Source organism: Hemiscyllium ocellatum, chromosome 2 (assembly GCF_020745735.1).
Source record: "Hemiscyllium ocellatum isolate sHemOce1 chromosome 2, sHemOce1.pat.X.cur, whole genome shotgun sequence".
Lineage (NCBI taxonomy): Eukaryota > Metazoa > Chordata > Chondrichthyes > Orectolobiformes > Hemiscylliidae > Hemiscyllium > Hemiscyllium ocellatum.
Genome location: NC_083402.1, coordinates 68089050 through 68104581, shown reverse-complemented (window position 1 = coordinate 68104581; position 15532 = coordinate 68089050). Strand labels below are relative to the sequence as shown.

The 15532-nt window shown below is 40.4% G+C and overlaps 1 protein-coding gene across 1 annotated transcript in view; it reads right to left on the bottom strand.

Moving 5' to 3' along the window:
- LOC132827770 (small conductance calcium-activated potassium channel protein 2) overlaps positions 1 to 15532 on the bottom strand; it is a 145773-nt gene that overhangs the window by 99140 nt on the left and 31101 nt on the right. The window contains exon 4 of the mRNA XM_060844476.1: positions 5211 to 5215. Coding sequence (XP_060700459.1) covers positions 5211 to 5215 — 5 coding nt within the window. The remainder of the gene's footprint in view (positions 1 to 5210; positions 5216 to 15532) is intronic.

The window sequence follows — 15532 nt, the reverse complement described above, 5'->3', positions numbered from 1 at the left end:
AATACTGACTTCTTTCAATTCCTCCCTCTCCGCTAAATCCTGTATTCCCCAATAGTTCTAGGACATTATTTGTTTCTTCCTTTGCGTAGACAGTACCAAAATATCTATTTAATTGGTCTACCAGCTTCTTGTTCCCCATTATATCTTCCCCTGTCTCTGATTATAAAGGATCTATATTTGCCTTCATTAATTTTTACCCTTCACATACCTTTGACAAACAATTAGTTGGTAATGTTCCCTGTAAGTTTATTCTCATCATCTATTTTCCACTCTTAATTAGACCTATTGTCATCTCTTGCTGAAATTTAAACTGCACCCAATCCTCAGTTTTGCTGCTCTTTTTGACCAATTTGTAGGTCTTTTCCTCAGATCTAATACTATCCTTAATTTCCCCTGTAGGCTACGGCCAGGCCATCTTTCCGTCTTTACTTTACCATTTGACAGGAATGAACAATAGTTGCAGTTCCTTCATGCATTCTTTAAGTGTTTTTCATCGTGAATCCACTGCTATCCCTTTAAGTAATTCTCCCCAATTTATCATAGTCGGCTCTTGTCTCATACCCTTTAGTTGCCTCTATTTAGATTCAAGTTGCTAGTTTCAGAATCAACTATGTCTCTCTATCTTTGACAATGACGTTTAATTAAATCCATATTTTCGTTCAGTCTTCACAAAGGTGGATAGAAATAATGTCCCAGAAAGTTTGGTGAACACAGGGTCTATTGAGAGAGGGAGAGACAGACAGAGAGAGAGAGAGAGAGAGAGATAGAGTAACTTTAGTATTAGTAGGGGAATGGCATAGGAGAAATTGATATGATTAAAAGATCAACAAATTCAAAGGTCTGAAGATGAATACATCACCCAGACCAGATGGACCACATCCTATGATTCTGAAGGGGATATCTGAGGAAATTATGGAATCATTGGTGATGATCTTTCAGGGATCACTGGAGTCAGGGGAGATCCTACAGGGTTGGAAAATGGCAAATGTAACAGCCCTGGTTAAAAAGGGAGGGGGGGGAAGCAGAAGTGAGGAAATTATAGGTCGGTTAGCTTGTCCTTGGTCATTGGTAAGATTTCAGAGTCCATTATTATGAGTGAGATTGCAGCGTAATTTGGAAGTGCATGGCAAAATAAGGCTGAGATAGAACAGCTGCAATAAGAGAACGTCATGCCTAACAAATCTGGTAGAATTCTTTGAGGAGTTAATGAGCAAGCTAGACAAAGGAGAGCTAGTGGATGTGATCTATTTGATTCCCAGAATTCCTTTGGCAAGGTGCTGGACAGGAGGCTGCTAAGTAAGACTAACAGCTCATTGTATTCAGGGCAAAGTATTAGTACAGATAGAGGATTGACTAACTGGCAGAAGGCAGAGAGTGGGAATATAAGGTTCTTTTTAGGTTCTCATGGATTTCACAGTTGGTCAGTGGTTAGTACTGCTGTCTCACAGTGCCAGGGACCTGGGTTCAATCCTACCCTTGGGCAGCTATCTGTATCAAGTTTGCACATTCTTCTCATGTTTGCATGGTTTCCTCCCACAGGTCCAAAGATATACAGGTTAGGTGGATTGACCATGTTAAATAGTCCATAGTGTCGAGGGATGTGCAGGCTACATGGATTAGATATGGATAGGGTAGGGGGTGGGTCTGGGTGAAATGATCTTCAGAGGACTGGTATGGATTTCATGGTCCAAATGGTCTGCTTTCACACTGCAGGGATTCTATGATGATTTTCAAGATAGCAGCTAATGGAATTCTGCAGGGGTCAGTATTGTAAATACAATTCTTCATGTCATATATCAATGATCTGGATAACGTAACTGAGGACATTGTTGCTAAATTTGCGGTGGAAGGAGAGGCTGTATTGAAGAAGCAGAGAGCCTGCAGAAGGACTTAGCCAAACTATGAGAGTGGGTAAATAAGTGGCAGATGGAATACAACGTGGAAAAGTGTGAGGTTATGGACTTTGTTTGGAAGAATAGAGGTGTAGACAATTTTCTAAATAGGGAATGCTTTGGAGATCTGAAGCACACGCGACTTAGGATGTCTAGTTCAGGATTCTTTTAAGGTTAACATGCTGGTTCAGTTGGCATTTCGGAAGGCAAATGCAATATTAGCATTCATTTCAAGAGGACTAGAATAAAGAACAGGGATATAGTGCTGAGGCTGTATAAGGTTGTGGTCAGTCTGCATATATATGGAACCGTTTTGGGGCCCGTATCTAAGGAATAATACGCTGGCCTTGGAGGGGATCCACAGGAGGTTTAAAAGAATGATCCTGCAAATGAAGGACTTATCATATGAGGAGTGGTTGAGGACTCTGGGACTGCACTCAATGGAGTTTAGGATGAGGAGGGATTCTCACTGAAACTTAGAGAACACTGTGAGACCTGGATAGAGTGGAACTGGAGAAGGTGTTTCCACCAATGGGAGAGATTAGATCCTGAGAGCACGGCCTCAGAGCGAAGGGATGACCCTTTAGAAGTGAGACAGAGAGAATTTTCTTTAGCCAGAGCATGGTGAATCTGTGGAAGTCATAGTGGCAGGAGGCTGTGGAGGCCAAGATTTTGAGAGTCATCAAGACAGAGATAGGTAGGTTCTTGACGAGTAAGGGGAACATGGGTTACAGGGAGAAGGCAGGAGAATGGGGCTGAGAAACATAACAGCCATATTGAATGGTTTTGTTCTCCTTAAAAGGAGATGGGTTTGTAAAGTCAAAACATTTCCTTACTCATGCTTTCAAGTTCTTTCAAAAAGATCCATCCTAAAATCTTCATAAAGGCTAAAGGCTTTTAATTTAACACTTTCTTGAAAAAGAAATTGCACTTGAAGAATTGCTGTTCTAATATGATAGTCTCTGTTGAGCATTGATTTCTTTCCCTGTCTGAAGTTGGTTCTCCCTCACTGTGACCAACTTTTCTTCTTCTCATGCTGACATGAAAAGAACTGAGGAACTTTCAAAGTGTCCTAGCTAATATTTATGATTCAACCCACATTATCAATAAGATTCTGTCCATTTATTCTGTTGTTATCGGAGACTTTTGTCTTACTTCACTTCCTCTGTGTAAAGTGCTTTCAACATTTACCACAAGGTAGCCATGACCACAATGAAAATAAACAGCTGGAAGTGTTTGGAACATCATAAATGATATGAAAGGCACTACCAAATGCAAGTTCCTTTTTTCTGTCTTCATCAGCTGTGATTTGATACTCTTCCTTGTGATGCTTTAATCATCCTGTCAACCACAGCTGCAAAGCTTTGGCACACACACAACAGATATGAAGTAATCCGTCATATCAAGAATGGAGATGGCTGAACTGAGCAGGATGTTTATACACTAAAGCATGACGAGAGACACTATTCCCTATTAGCTCGTTACTAATGTAAACCACTCATTCCTGGAGGAACACTTGGTGACAGCCAGACATTTCCAAAGAGGGAAAAGGAGAAAACTGGAAACTGAGTCAACCTACGTTGCTCATGTTTAGCACTGCTAACAATAGACGACAGTAGAAAGGACAGTAAAAATCTATAAAAAGGACAGGCAGATTCCTTGCTTTCTAGTTCATCAAATCATATACACACTGTAACAAAGATGTAAACAATATTAATTAAAGATAAGGGTCATTGTATGATCAAAATCTCAACATGAAACTCACAACTCATTAGTTTTGACACGAATCCATGTTTTTTACTTAAATAAACTTCACAAACGGCAATCATAATCTTGATGCAATCAATGGCAAGTTTGAGGCCATGTGATAATTTTAATGCAAACATTTGTTTTACTGTAATTTCAGTAGTGATTTGTTGGTTTAGACATATCTTTTTTTTTTGTCTGGAGCATATCATTGTTTAGAATGTGACATGTCCTCTGTTCAAACCCATCACTATGTTGTTGAAACCTAACAGCCCAAATTCTTCAGTATCTGCAGCACTGTTTTTATTTCAGATCCTCAACACTCCCAGTATTTTGCTTCTAGCTTATCACATTTTATAAGATAATACCAACTAAATACAAGTAAATGTGAAATCAAGGCTCATTAGGTAAAAATGTGACTTGCCCAAAAGGAAAATATTGCAGATTCCATAAATGTGAAGTCAAAATAGGAATAGTTAGAAATTGTTCAGGAGGCCTGGCAGAATCTGTATAAAACATTTCAACAGAACTGGGAAAATACAGGAATTTCACAAGTTTAACTCAGTTAATTGGAAAGGGTTGAGAAGAACAAAAGAAAAGGTCTATGGGCTGGTCAAATGGGAAAAGGGTGATTGAGCAAGACTGATGGGAGTGAGAATGCAACAAGTAACAAAGGAAGTGACTCAACAATTGAGAATAGCAGAAGCAGGAGTTGCTGTCATCCAAAAGCAAAAAAGGAAGCTAGAAATAACAGAGAAAACCCAAATAACAACTTCAGAAAGGAAAGCAAAAGGAGCAAAGATTGCATCTGAAATTAGTGAGCTCCATGTGTGGAGTCTGGAAAGCGATAGATGTCAAATGGGAGATAAGATAAAGAACAAAGAAAATTTACAGCCCAGGAACAGGCCCTTCGGCCCTCCAAGCCTGAGCCGATCCAAATGTACTGTCTAAACCTGTCGATCAATTCCTAAGCATTTGTATCCCTCTGCTCCCCACCTACTCCGGATGGATCTTAAATGAATCTACCATGCTTACCTCTACCACCCCTGCTGGCAGCGCGTTCCAAATGCCCACCACCCTCTGTGTGAAGTACTTGCTACGTGTATCCCCCTTAAACTTTCCATCTCTCACCTTGAAAGTATGACCTCTTGTTATTGAATCCTTCACCCTGGGAAAAAGCTTGTCTCTATCCACCCTGTCTATACCCTTCGTGATTTTGTAAACCTCAATCAGGTCCCCTCATAATCTCCTTTTGTCTAATGAAAATAAACTTAACCTACTCAACCTTTCTTCATAGCTAGCACCTTCCATACCAGGCGACATCCTTGTAAACCTTCTCTGCACTTTCTCCAAAGAGTCCACATCCTTTTGGTAATGTGGCGACCAGAACTGTACACAGTATTCTAAAAGCAATGTCTGGTACCATTTTAACAAAACCTGCCAGCTCTTATACTCAATGCCCCGTCCAATGAAGGCAAGCATACTATATGCCTTCTTGACCACTCTATCCACCTGTGCAGCAACCTTCAGGGTACAATGGACCTGCACTCCCAGATCTCTCTGCCCATCAACTTTTCCTAAGGCTCTTCCATTCATTGTATAATTCGCTCGAATTAGTCTTGCCTAAATGCATCACCTCACATTTGTCTGGATTGAAAGCCATCTGCCACTTTTCCGCCCAACTCTCTAGTCTATCTATATCCTCCTGTATTCTCTGACATTCCCTTATGCTTTCTGCTATTCCACCAATCTTTGCGTCATCTGCAAACTTGCTGATCATACCAACAGTGCCCTCTTCCAGATCATTTATGTATATTACAAACAACAGTGGCCCCAATACTGACCCCTGTGGAACACCATTGGTCACCTTTCTCCATTTCGAGAAACTCCCTTCAACTACGAGATACTGTCATTTTAGCAAGGGTTTAATTTCATCAAAATATTACAGAAATGTCAGTATGGAAGCAAGGTGGAGAATTAACATGGCAGATAATAGGAAGCTTGGGATCACGCCTACAGACTAAATGGAGAAGTTCTAAAAAACCATCATCCATCGCCTTTGATCGCCTCCATGTAGAGTGTTGCACACAGTGCACTAAACTGAAGGAAGAATGTAGTCATTGCTGTCTCACTCAGGCCTTGGTTGGTGACAAGAGGAAAAGGTAAAAAACAATGATGATACATCAGCTGTACTTGCAGAAAAAGGTATTATGTTAAAGGGAGGGATTTTTGGGAGTGACTGAGGAGTCCCGACCGCTCATTTTGGTCTTACAAAGTGAATCCTTTATTATTTATTCTTACTTTCGATCCCATCACAGACATTCTGTTTAGCTCTTTTGACCAAGATCCCTTCTCCCTTATTTGCCCAAAACACGCCATATTTCTGACTTTTTGCCCAGTTTTGATTGAAGATCACAGACCTGAAAAATTAACTCAGTTTCTCTCTTCAACGGTGTTGCCAGAACCACTGCATATTTCCAACATTTATTTTTACTCTGAAAGTCTGGACTACTGCTTAGAATCACATAATGAAAGTTAAAATTCTGACAACCCTGAAATTCTCGAAACCCACCCTGATGTGCCCTAATTGATTCAGACAAACAACGAAAACGATGGATAGGAAACTCCTACTGGTCCATAAAGTCCGCTACTGTTTGACAGCAGACACTTCCCACTCAGAGACATGGAAAATAAATGTTAGAAACTCAAGAATATTATTAATGTTTTGATGAAATAATTGTATTTTGGTAAATGTTGCTATGGTGAGAGGCAGGTCCTGTATTAGTGAGCTTTATACCTTATAAAGTCATACAGCCATACAGCATGGAAACAGACGTGTTGGCCCAACTCGTCCATCAGACATTCCCAATCTGACTTAGTCCCATTTGCCAGCACTTGGCCCATATCCCACTAAACCCTTCCTATTCATATACCCATCCAGGTGCCCTTTAAAAGTTGTAACTGTACCTACCTCTACTACTTCCTCTGGCAGCTCGTTCCATACATGCACCACCCACTGCACAATAAAGTTACCTCACAGGTCCTACTTAAATCTTTCTCCCCTCACCTTAACCTATGCCCTCTGGTTTTGAACTCACCCACCCTAGGCTACTCATCCTCTCCATACCCTTCATGATTTTATAAGCCTCTTTAAGATCACCCCTCAGCCTCAGCCCCTGGGAAAAAAATCCCCAGCCGATTCAGCAACCCCTCCAGTCCTGGCAACATTCTTGCAGAATTTTTGCAATTATTTATTATTTATTGTCAAGTCTCACTAGGGTAGCATGCTGTAAATTAAGCCCCACTATTCACCAAGTCACTACAAAAATCATTGATTTTATGAAAGTATACAAAATTCCCCAATTTGCTTAACTTTTAGACCCAGGCTAACAGAAAGCATGGAATACATCTCTGTACTTAATAAGCAATACTATTTATTATAAATGAATAGATTTGAGCTACAGATAAACAATTAGTAACCATCCAACCTAAAACTCTAGTCCCTTCATAAACTCCCTCTCTACTTATGTGCAGATAGACAGGAAAACAAAACATGGTGCAGGGGAAGACTGGTACAGCAGTTCAGTGGCCCCTGTTCACAAGGTTTGCCAAGATGATTATTGTGCTGATCAGAATACTGCTCCTCAATCTTCCTTCTCCAGATAGTTTCACTTGTTTGCAGGAGGGACTGAGGGATTGGCTCACATTTTGAAAGTTATTTGATTTATCAATTAAAAGGTACAGCTTGCAGCAATTTTAAAAGAGGAAGTAAACAGGGCTATCTTCAGGATGGAGAAGATTTTAATGACAAAGAAAACAGTCAGCTCCTACTGTTTCATGGATTTCCTTGCTTCTGATGATCCCATTCACATCCCCAAGCTGTTCAGCTACCTAGAAGCCAATCATATACTTGTTGGCAGGCAGTCAGCATTGTCATTGATAATTGGTTAGTAGTCCACAGACCAGTCAGCTAATTGGTGCCAGCCAGACCTCCACACATATACACCCTTGACTCCAGAGTGTCTGAAAATTAAGCTTCCATTACCACTTCAACAGCAGCTATGAAAACAGCACTTACAATGAGAGTCAGATTAATTACTTTTAAGAAGTGCTGCAATCCTTCCAATAATTCTTGTGTTTTTAAACCAGTTCATTGTCTTTTAAGTCCACAATCAAGTATACAAGAAGACATGGTCTTGACACTGTAGAGTTAGTTTCTCTAATACTGACAGCATCAAGGCAGTTAATATTCTCAGCAAGTTGACAATTTTCAAACTAATACAAGTCAAAAAGTATGTCAAACATTAGGTCAAAAAAAAATTGAAACACAAAGAATTATATCTAAAATCACAGTAATCTCAAACTAAGCTAAAAACAAAAATACTTCAACAATCCTTCAGCTCCATTCTAATAAATTTGAAAGTCAAGCAATTTACATTTAATACAGGGTTACCACAGGCAGGTACCTATTCAATAGATCACAGATTGCTGAAGGTCTTTATTAATATGCTGCATGAATAATAAAGTTCATACTGAAAGCCAACTGCACAGACATACACCTAAACAGTAATATGAGTGGGATTAATATTAAGAAAATGGGTGCACCAACAACCATTTAACTTCAAGATTGAATGATTCTGTTGCAGAAGCTGTACTGCTGGGAGACAAGTTTAATTGTGCATCAGTTATGGCTGCATGTTATTTATTATGATGGAAAGGTACTTCTAAATTTGGTATTCGATTCAGTGGAAAGAAATCATTCATCGGGAGTATTTCACAGAAAATAAACAACCATTTATAAAACACAAGTTCTCTTTTCATTTTGAAGAACAGCATTTCTTTTCAAAGTTATTATTCATGCCTACTTGGAAACTTATTAGAATGGAGCTGAAGGATTGTTGAAGTACATTTGTTTTTAGCTTGGTTTGAGATTACTGTGATTTTAGATAAAATTCTTTGTGGTTCAATTTTTTTTAACCTAATGTTTGACATACCTTTTGACTTGTATTAGTTTGAAAATTGTCAACTTGCTGAGAATATTAACTGCCTTGATGTTGTCAGTATTAGAGAAACTAACTCTACAGTGTAAAGACCATGTCTTTTTGTATATTTGGTTGTGGACTTAAAAGACAATGAACTGGTTTAAAAACACAAGAATTATTGGAAGGATTGCAGCACTTCTTAAAAGTAAATAATCTGACTTTCATTGTAAGTGTTGTTTTCATACCACTTTATAGTCTCCTGTAACTCGTTTGTAGCCAGATAGTCTTTTACTAGATTATAGTTATTTGCTAATAGTATTGAAATACCAGCAATGGCAGTATTCAACTATTTAATCTAAATGAGAAGGATTCAGGAGAGAAAAAAATTAACAAGTGAATAACCACACAAATACTTTTCTTTCAAATATATGTAAATGAGAAGGATGTGTGGTCAAGGTCTATTTTTCATTAAAAAAACAAAGACTTGCATTTCTGCTTTTCAGAACCAACCTGTTTCAAACAGCTTACAGCTAGTGAAATATTAATGAAGTGAAGTCAATATTGAGACGTATGAAGTGCAGCAACCGATTTATACATAACATGTCCCACAAACAGTAATTTGACAATAACCAGGTCAGTTGTTTTAGTGATACTGATTGAGGGAATAAGTATTAGCTGGGACAGCTGAGAACTTCTCAAATTTACTTCACAATAAGAGGCATCTGTTCCAGCCAGCCAGATTGGTAGATGAAGCTTTGATTGAATGTACTAAGGTTTTCATAGAATCCCTACAGTATGGAAACAGACCCTTTAGTCCAACAAGTCCACACCAACCCTCCAAAGAGTAACCGATCTAGAACCATTCCCGTACCCTATTATCCTATATTTACCTAACCTACACATCCCTGAACACTTTGGGCAGTTTAGCATAACCAATTCAACTAACCTGTACATCTTTGGACTGTGGGAGGAAACCTACACAGACACTGTGAGAATGTGTAAACTCCACACACGGTCATCCAAGTTTGGAATCGAACCCAGGTCCCCGGCGCTGTGAGGCAGCAGTGCTAACCACTGAGACACCGTGCTGCTCATAATGTCTCATTTGAAAAAATGATACATTTGACAGTGCAGGTTCAAGTTCTGGATTTCCCTCTCTGAACCTTCTCCGACTCTCCACCCTCCTTTAAGGAATTCCTAACCTTTTGAACAAGCATCAGGTGGGTGGATCTAATTTCCAGAAATTTTCTAGAGGTGGCAGGGGTTTTGCCATCAGGGTCAATAGATTCGGCAAAGACCAGGATATTAGGCTGCATTTTATGGGCAACAGCCAATTAGGTGCAGAAAAGTCACACCTCATTAAAGATGTCAGATATCCCTGAAAAGGAAACATTCAGTGACTCAGCAATCTCCATGGCAGCACGAGAAGTCGCTATTGTTGGAACAGCATCCGAAGGATGAGCATGACGTGCAATTTGAAAGTCGAAAAGTGTTGGGCTAGAAAAGCAGATCAAGTCAGGCAGCATCCAAGGAGCAGAAGAATTGACGTTTCGGGCATAAGCCCTTCATCCCATTCCTGATGAAGGGCTTACGCCCAAAACACCGATTCTCCTGCTCCTCGGATGCTGCCTGACCTGCTGTTCTTTTCCAGAGCCACACTTTTCAACTCTGATCTCAGCATCAGCAGTCCTCACTTTCTCCTAGTCCACTCTCAAAGCGAAGTAAAATGTGTTCTGGCTCATTTAGGGAAATAGGTCCTGGTGTGGAGTTGGTATGGATAGAGGGGACAGCCTCAGAGTGAAGGCAAAACTCTTTAGAAACAAAATGAGAAGGAATTTCTTCAGCCAGAGGATGGTGAATCTGTGGAACCCATTGCCACAAAAGGCTGTAGAGGCCAAGTCATTGAGTGTATTTGATACAGAGATAGACAGGTTCTTGATTGATAAAGGGATCAACGGGAGAAGGTAGGACAATGGGGTTGAGAAAGCTATCAGCCATGGTGGAAAAGTGGAGCAAATTCAATGGGCTGAATGGCCTAATTCTGTTCCTATGTGTCATGGTTAATCACTGATGGAAGTGACATTAAAGTCATGGAACAACCATTGCACCAAGTTATCTTTTATGTACCAGAGAGAGTCCAAAAAGAAATACCTCTGTTCAAAGCCCAGCCACCAGTGTTTAACCAGCCATCTCTGTACAGAGAGTGAAAGACTCCTCCTCACCACTGCCAAAATGCTAATGGAGATTGGAAAAAGGCCTTAATTAGTTACTTAAGTGGTTCAGTGGGTCTCCAAGCAGATAGGTGGGTATCTGCCACCTTTCTATCTGCTAGCAACATGGCATGGTGGCAGGGAGATCTAAAGCAATCTTCCCACTTTGACTTCTGAAACAATCTTGCCAACCATCCCCATCTGAATTTGTCCACAAAAACCTCAGGTTTCTGTCCAATATCTCATTACGTAGCTCAGTACCAGCTCGCTTTTGCTTCTTTGAAGCACATCAGAATACTCTGGTCAAGACATGATATAAATTCAAGTTGCTTTTCTAATTTAGAGAATATCTTGCTTCATAAAGACTGATTGTTTAAAATATGAAACACATGTCATCCTGCTGTTAAAATGTAGGTCATTGTAGAAGGTAATGGCACTGAAAGGATTAAGGTTCAGGTTACATTAGCTCTAACATGGGCAGACATGCCGCACTAGACGCCGGAAACATAAGGGTTGCAAGATAGCTCGTGTGAAAAAAGCATTGTTTGACTGATCATTTGTTTGGGTTAAACAGTAAAGGTTACATTTTCAAGGTAAAGTTAGAATGAACATTGGCAGGTCCAATCTCAATGGAACATTGCAATACTGCTACTAGAAAACGTGGTGCTCAGCAGCTAGAAGAGCATGGTCTGATCACGGTTTGCATGGGAGCTGGGGGTGTGGCTGTGGGTGAGTGTGATCAGTGTGATAGGTTGTGTCATGTGTGCAGTGGATGAAATGTCCAGACGAGTTGGACTGAGTAACAGTAAAGAAGCTGTACAAACTTCTAAATCAGGCTGAATGAGGCTGGAAGCTCGGCAGGGGCTGATTAGAATATGATAAACTTGCTGTGTTTGCTCTAACAGACTGTGTCAAGGTCATACTTTGATCTCCACTATATCTCCACATTTCATTGATGCCACATGCAGTCTGTGGGGGAGAAAGTGCTCTACTCCAGATTTCAGAGTAACCAGATTTGTAAATTCCTTGCAATTATGCCTGACCAAAGGTAGTTTATGAACACCTATCATGTAATAATTCTTCTCAGTACAATGCCTCTTATACAGACACTTTACCGTGATGTATCCTCAGCCAGCAGTCATTAGATAGGCCCTAGATAAAGCAAAGACAAAGGAGGATTGGTGCCAGAGAACTACCTTAAACAACCCTTACCCAAGGCAACATACAGTATAGGTGGAAAACCTTATAAAGTACCAATGATCATCCAAGAAAGTACCACATTGCTATGATAAGAAAACTTTATAAAGTTGAAAACATGTTTTTGACCTCATTCAAAAAAGCTGAACACAATGAACATGGCTTTTATCATAGCTTACTACTTAGAGATTCTGATCCTGTGGTGCAGCTTCACCTCAGAGCCAAAAGCTCTGGCTTCAAGTCCCACTCCAAAGATTTGATGGCCAAAGGTGAATTAATAATGTAGCCAAACAGCTTGAGAATCAATTCCTAAAGTAAAAAGTGAGGTCTGCAGATGCTGGAGATCAGAGCTGAAAATGTGTTGCTGGTTAAAGCACAGCAGGTCAGGCAGCATCCAAGGAACAGGAAATTCGACGTTTCGGGCCAGAACCCTTCATCAGGAATTCCTAAACCCTACTTTGCCTACCATTGGAGTAGGGAAGAATTGGGAGAGATTTCTAGTTTGGCATATGATAGAAAGAAATTGGAGTCTCATCTAAAATTATTCATTGCCCCATGGGCAAATATATATTGCCACAGCAACCTGGAGAATTGGGATGGGGAAGTAATTCTCCAGACCGCCAGTGGATCAAGTTGTGGTGAACAACACAGGGTTTGATACTTGTTCCAGTGGAGGTCCACTCAGAACCGGCCTCCTGGCTATGGTAGGGGTCAAGGTGCTCTGGATTGGACCTACCCTCAGGGAGCAAACTGAAGAACAAGTGGGACTTGGAGTGTGATATAAGAGATAAGGATTAATTGGTTTATCAGCAATTGCTTGGAATTGCTGAAAAAGAGCTGTCTGTAATAAATAAACCTAATGGGATTTTCCCATAAGAAACAGGAACTGACAACTTATTATTGCAATGAGAACACAGTGTTTCACCTATTTTTAAACTAGTCTTGAATAAACTAATTGCACATCAATAAACAACTGAGAGCTCTTTGCATATGCTATCAATCTATTGAAAAGTGCAGTGCAAGATTTTTTTTGTGTGTCCCCACAGACTATGAGATGTGAATCATTGATGTGTTGTTTGAATGCAAGCTGAGTTTCAAAAAAAAAATTAAATACCATTTCCCAGGCTGGAGCTGGAGGAACCAAGAGCAAGGTGCAGGCACAGACCTGAGTGGTAGGCCAAACAGGGAGGTGGGGAGTGGGTGGGGGGTGTGGGTGAAAACAGGATTTGGGCAGGCAATGACAGCACTGGGCCCAATTAAAAGGTTTTTACTCTTAACCTTTGTTTCAGACACTGACTGCTGCGGGCAACAAAGATAGCTGTTGAGACTCTCAGTTCCTATACCAGGAACATTATGGCAGGCTGTTGTTGTGGTGACTATTCATGACCCCTCCACTATATCTAGAAATTAGAGGACTGAACCCTCCTGTGTGCTGAATGCGAGAGCTGCAAATCACACTCAACACAGTTTGAATCCAGTCCTGCAAGAAACCAGCTGAATCCAGTGTGACTGCTCCTGCAGCCGGGCAAAGAGATTGCAGCCTACAATCAAAAGTCCACAAAGCTCTGCAGGCATGTCATTGCTGGGTGCAGTAAGAAACTTTATTTAGTTTCATTGTAATTTCTTTGCAGAAATAGATGGAGAAATTTCAGGTGAGGTGCAGGCAACTGAGGAGATGGCTTTGCTTCTGCTTTACTGAGTTACTTGTGATTGAGATTGTTCTGTATTTTGTTTAAGCATCTGCATTGCTTTGCGGGACAAATTCAGTGGAACATTTCCTTCTCTCTATGCACCAGCATGCTTCAGTCAGCATCTCTGAACTCATGGTCTAAGTGCAGAGAATATGATAGAAGGAGATAAACAAAAGTCTGTGTATCCAATAATAAAAAAGAAGTTCCCAACAAGAACCAACATGACCTGCTGATGAACTGGGCTACATGCAAATTTTGTGGTGGAGGTGTTTATTTATATGATTTAGATCACTATTTATTATTCAGTTACTAGACCATCCCTAAATGCCCACGAGAAGATGGTGGTGGTAAGCTTCCTCCTCAAGCAATGCAGTCTGTGTGCCATAAGTACAGCCATAATGCTGTTGGGGAGGCAGTTCCAGGATTTTGACACACACTGACAGTGATAGATTACAAGTCAGCATGGTTTACAGCTTTGAGGGGAGCTTGCAGGTAGCGGAGTTCCCGTGTATCTGCTCCCCATGTCCGTCTGGATGGCAGAGGTCACAAGGTTGGAAGATGTTATCTCAAGGAGCCTTGGTGAGCTGTTGCAAAACATTTTGTAGATGGTGTGCACTGTTGCTCCCAATGCATCTGTGAAGGAGGGAGTGCATGCTGAAAATATGTTAGATGGGCTTGCAGAACATTATGGATGGCCAGTCTTGAGTTGTTACATCAATTCAAAATGTATTCATTCATTATTGTGATAGTGCCACACAACATGATGGAGGATATCTTCAATGTAGATGTGGGACTTCATCTGTAGAAGGACTATCTGGTATCCATACACTCATGGACAACTGTATCATTGGTCGAGATCAAGTATATATTTTCTTGTGCCTCCTGTCAGAGATCCAGTCCAGCAGCTATGTCCTTTCGGACTTGGCCACCTTAGTCAGTAATGTTGTTGCAAGCCACTTATGAATAAACATTGTTGTCCCCCAACCAGAGTGCATTCCATGCTCTTGTCACCCACTAAGCTAATGCCATGTCGTCGCCAACGTGAAAGAGGAATATCTCCCAACTGTATACCACTGCTATATAACACCACCACTACTGGATGTGCCCTACTAATGGGACAGGAAATATCCTGGGATGGTGATGGTGGTCCAGGACATAGTCGTTCTCTAGAATCATACCTTGCATATAATGTGAGCCTGTTGATCAACTAGTCCATGGGAGAATGCCCCCAATTTCAAGCTCCCAAATGCTAGTAAACAGGACTTTGCAGGGTCAATAAAGCTATGGGTGACAACGTAATTTCCAGTGCCTCGATCAATGCCAGGTGGTCCATTGGATTCCATTCCTTTTGTCAGATTTTGTTGAAAGTAAAGATGACTCGAGTGGCTTGCTAGCCATATTTTAGAGGACTTTCAAGAGTTAAAGTCATTGTCGTGGGTCTGGATTCAGATGTAAACTAAGTGGGGACAATAGATTTACCTTCCCTAAAAGGTTATTTTTAAAGGAGCCATGTTTTACACCAATCAAAATTGTTTCAGTCACCATTAGACTAACTTTTCATTTTAGATTTATTAATTGAATTCCATTTAATTATTTAAATTAAATTATGTTGTAATTTCCTAATCAAGTTTGAAATCTCCATTGACAATTTGTGTATATTTTGGTTTCAAATGTAGATTTTCAGGGTTGTCCCCATACCGCTGATAGACAAGGCCTTAATTCATTAGGTGTCAATTTTCTGATTCTCTTTTATATAACTAGCATTCAATCTGGAGAAGGAAAGAAATAGTGACAATGTTTGTTTGGTGGGAAGG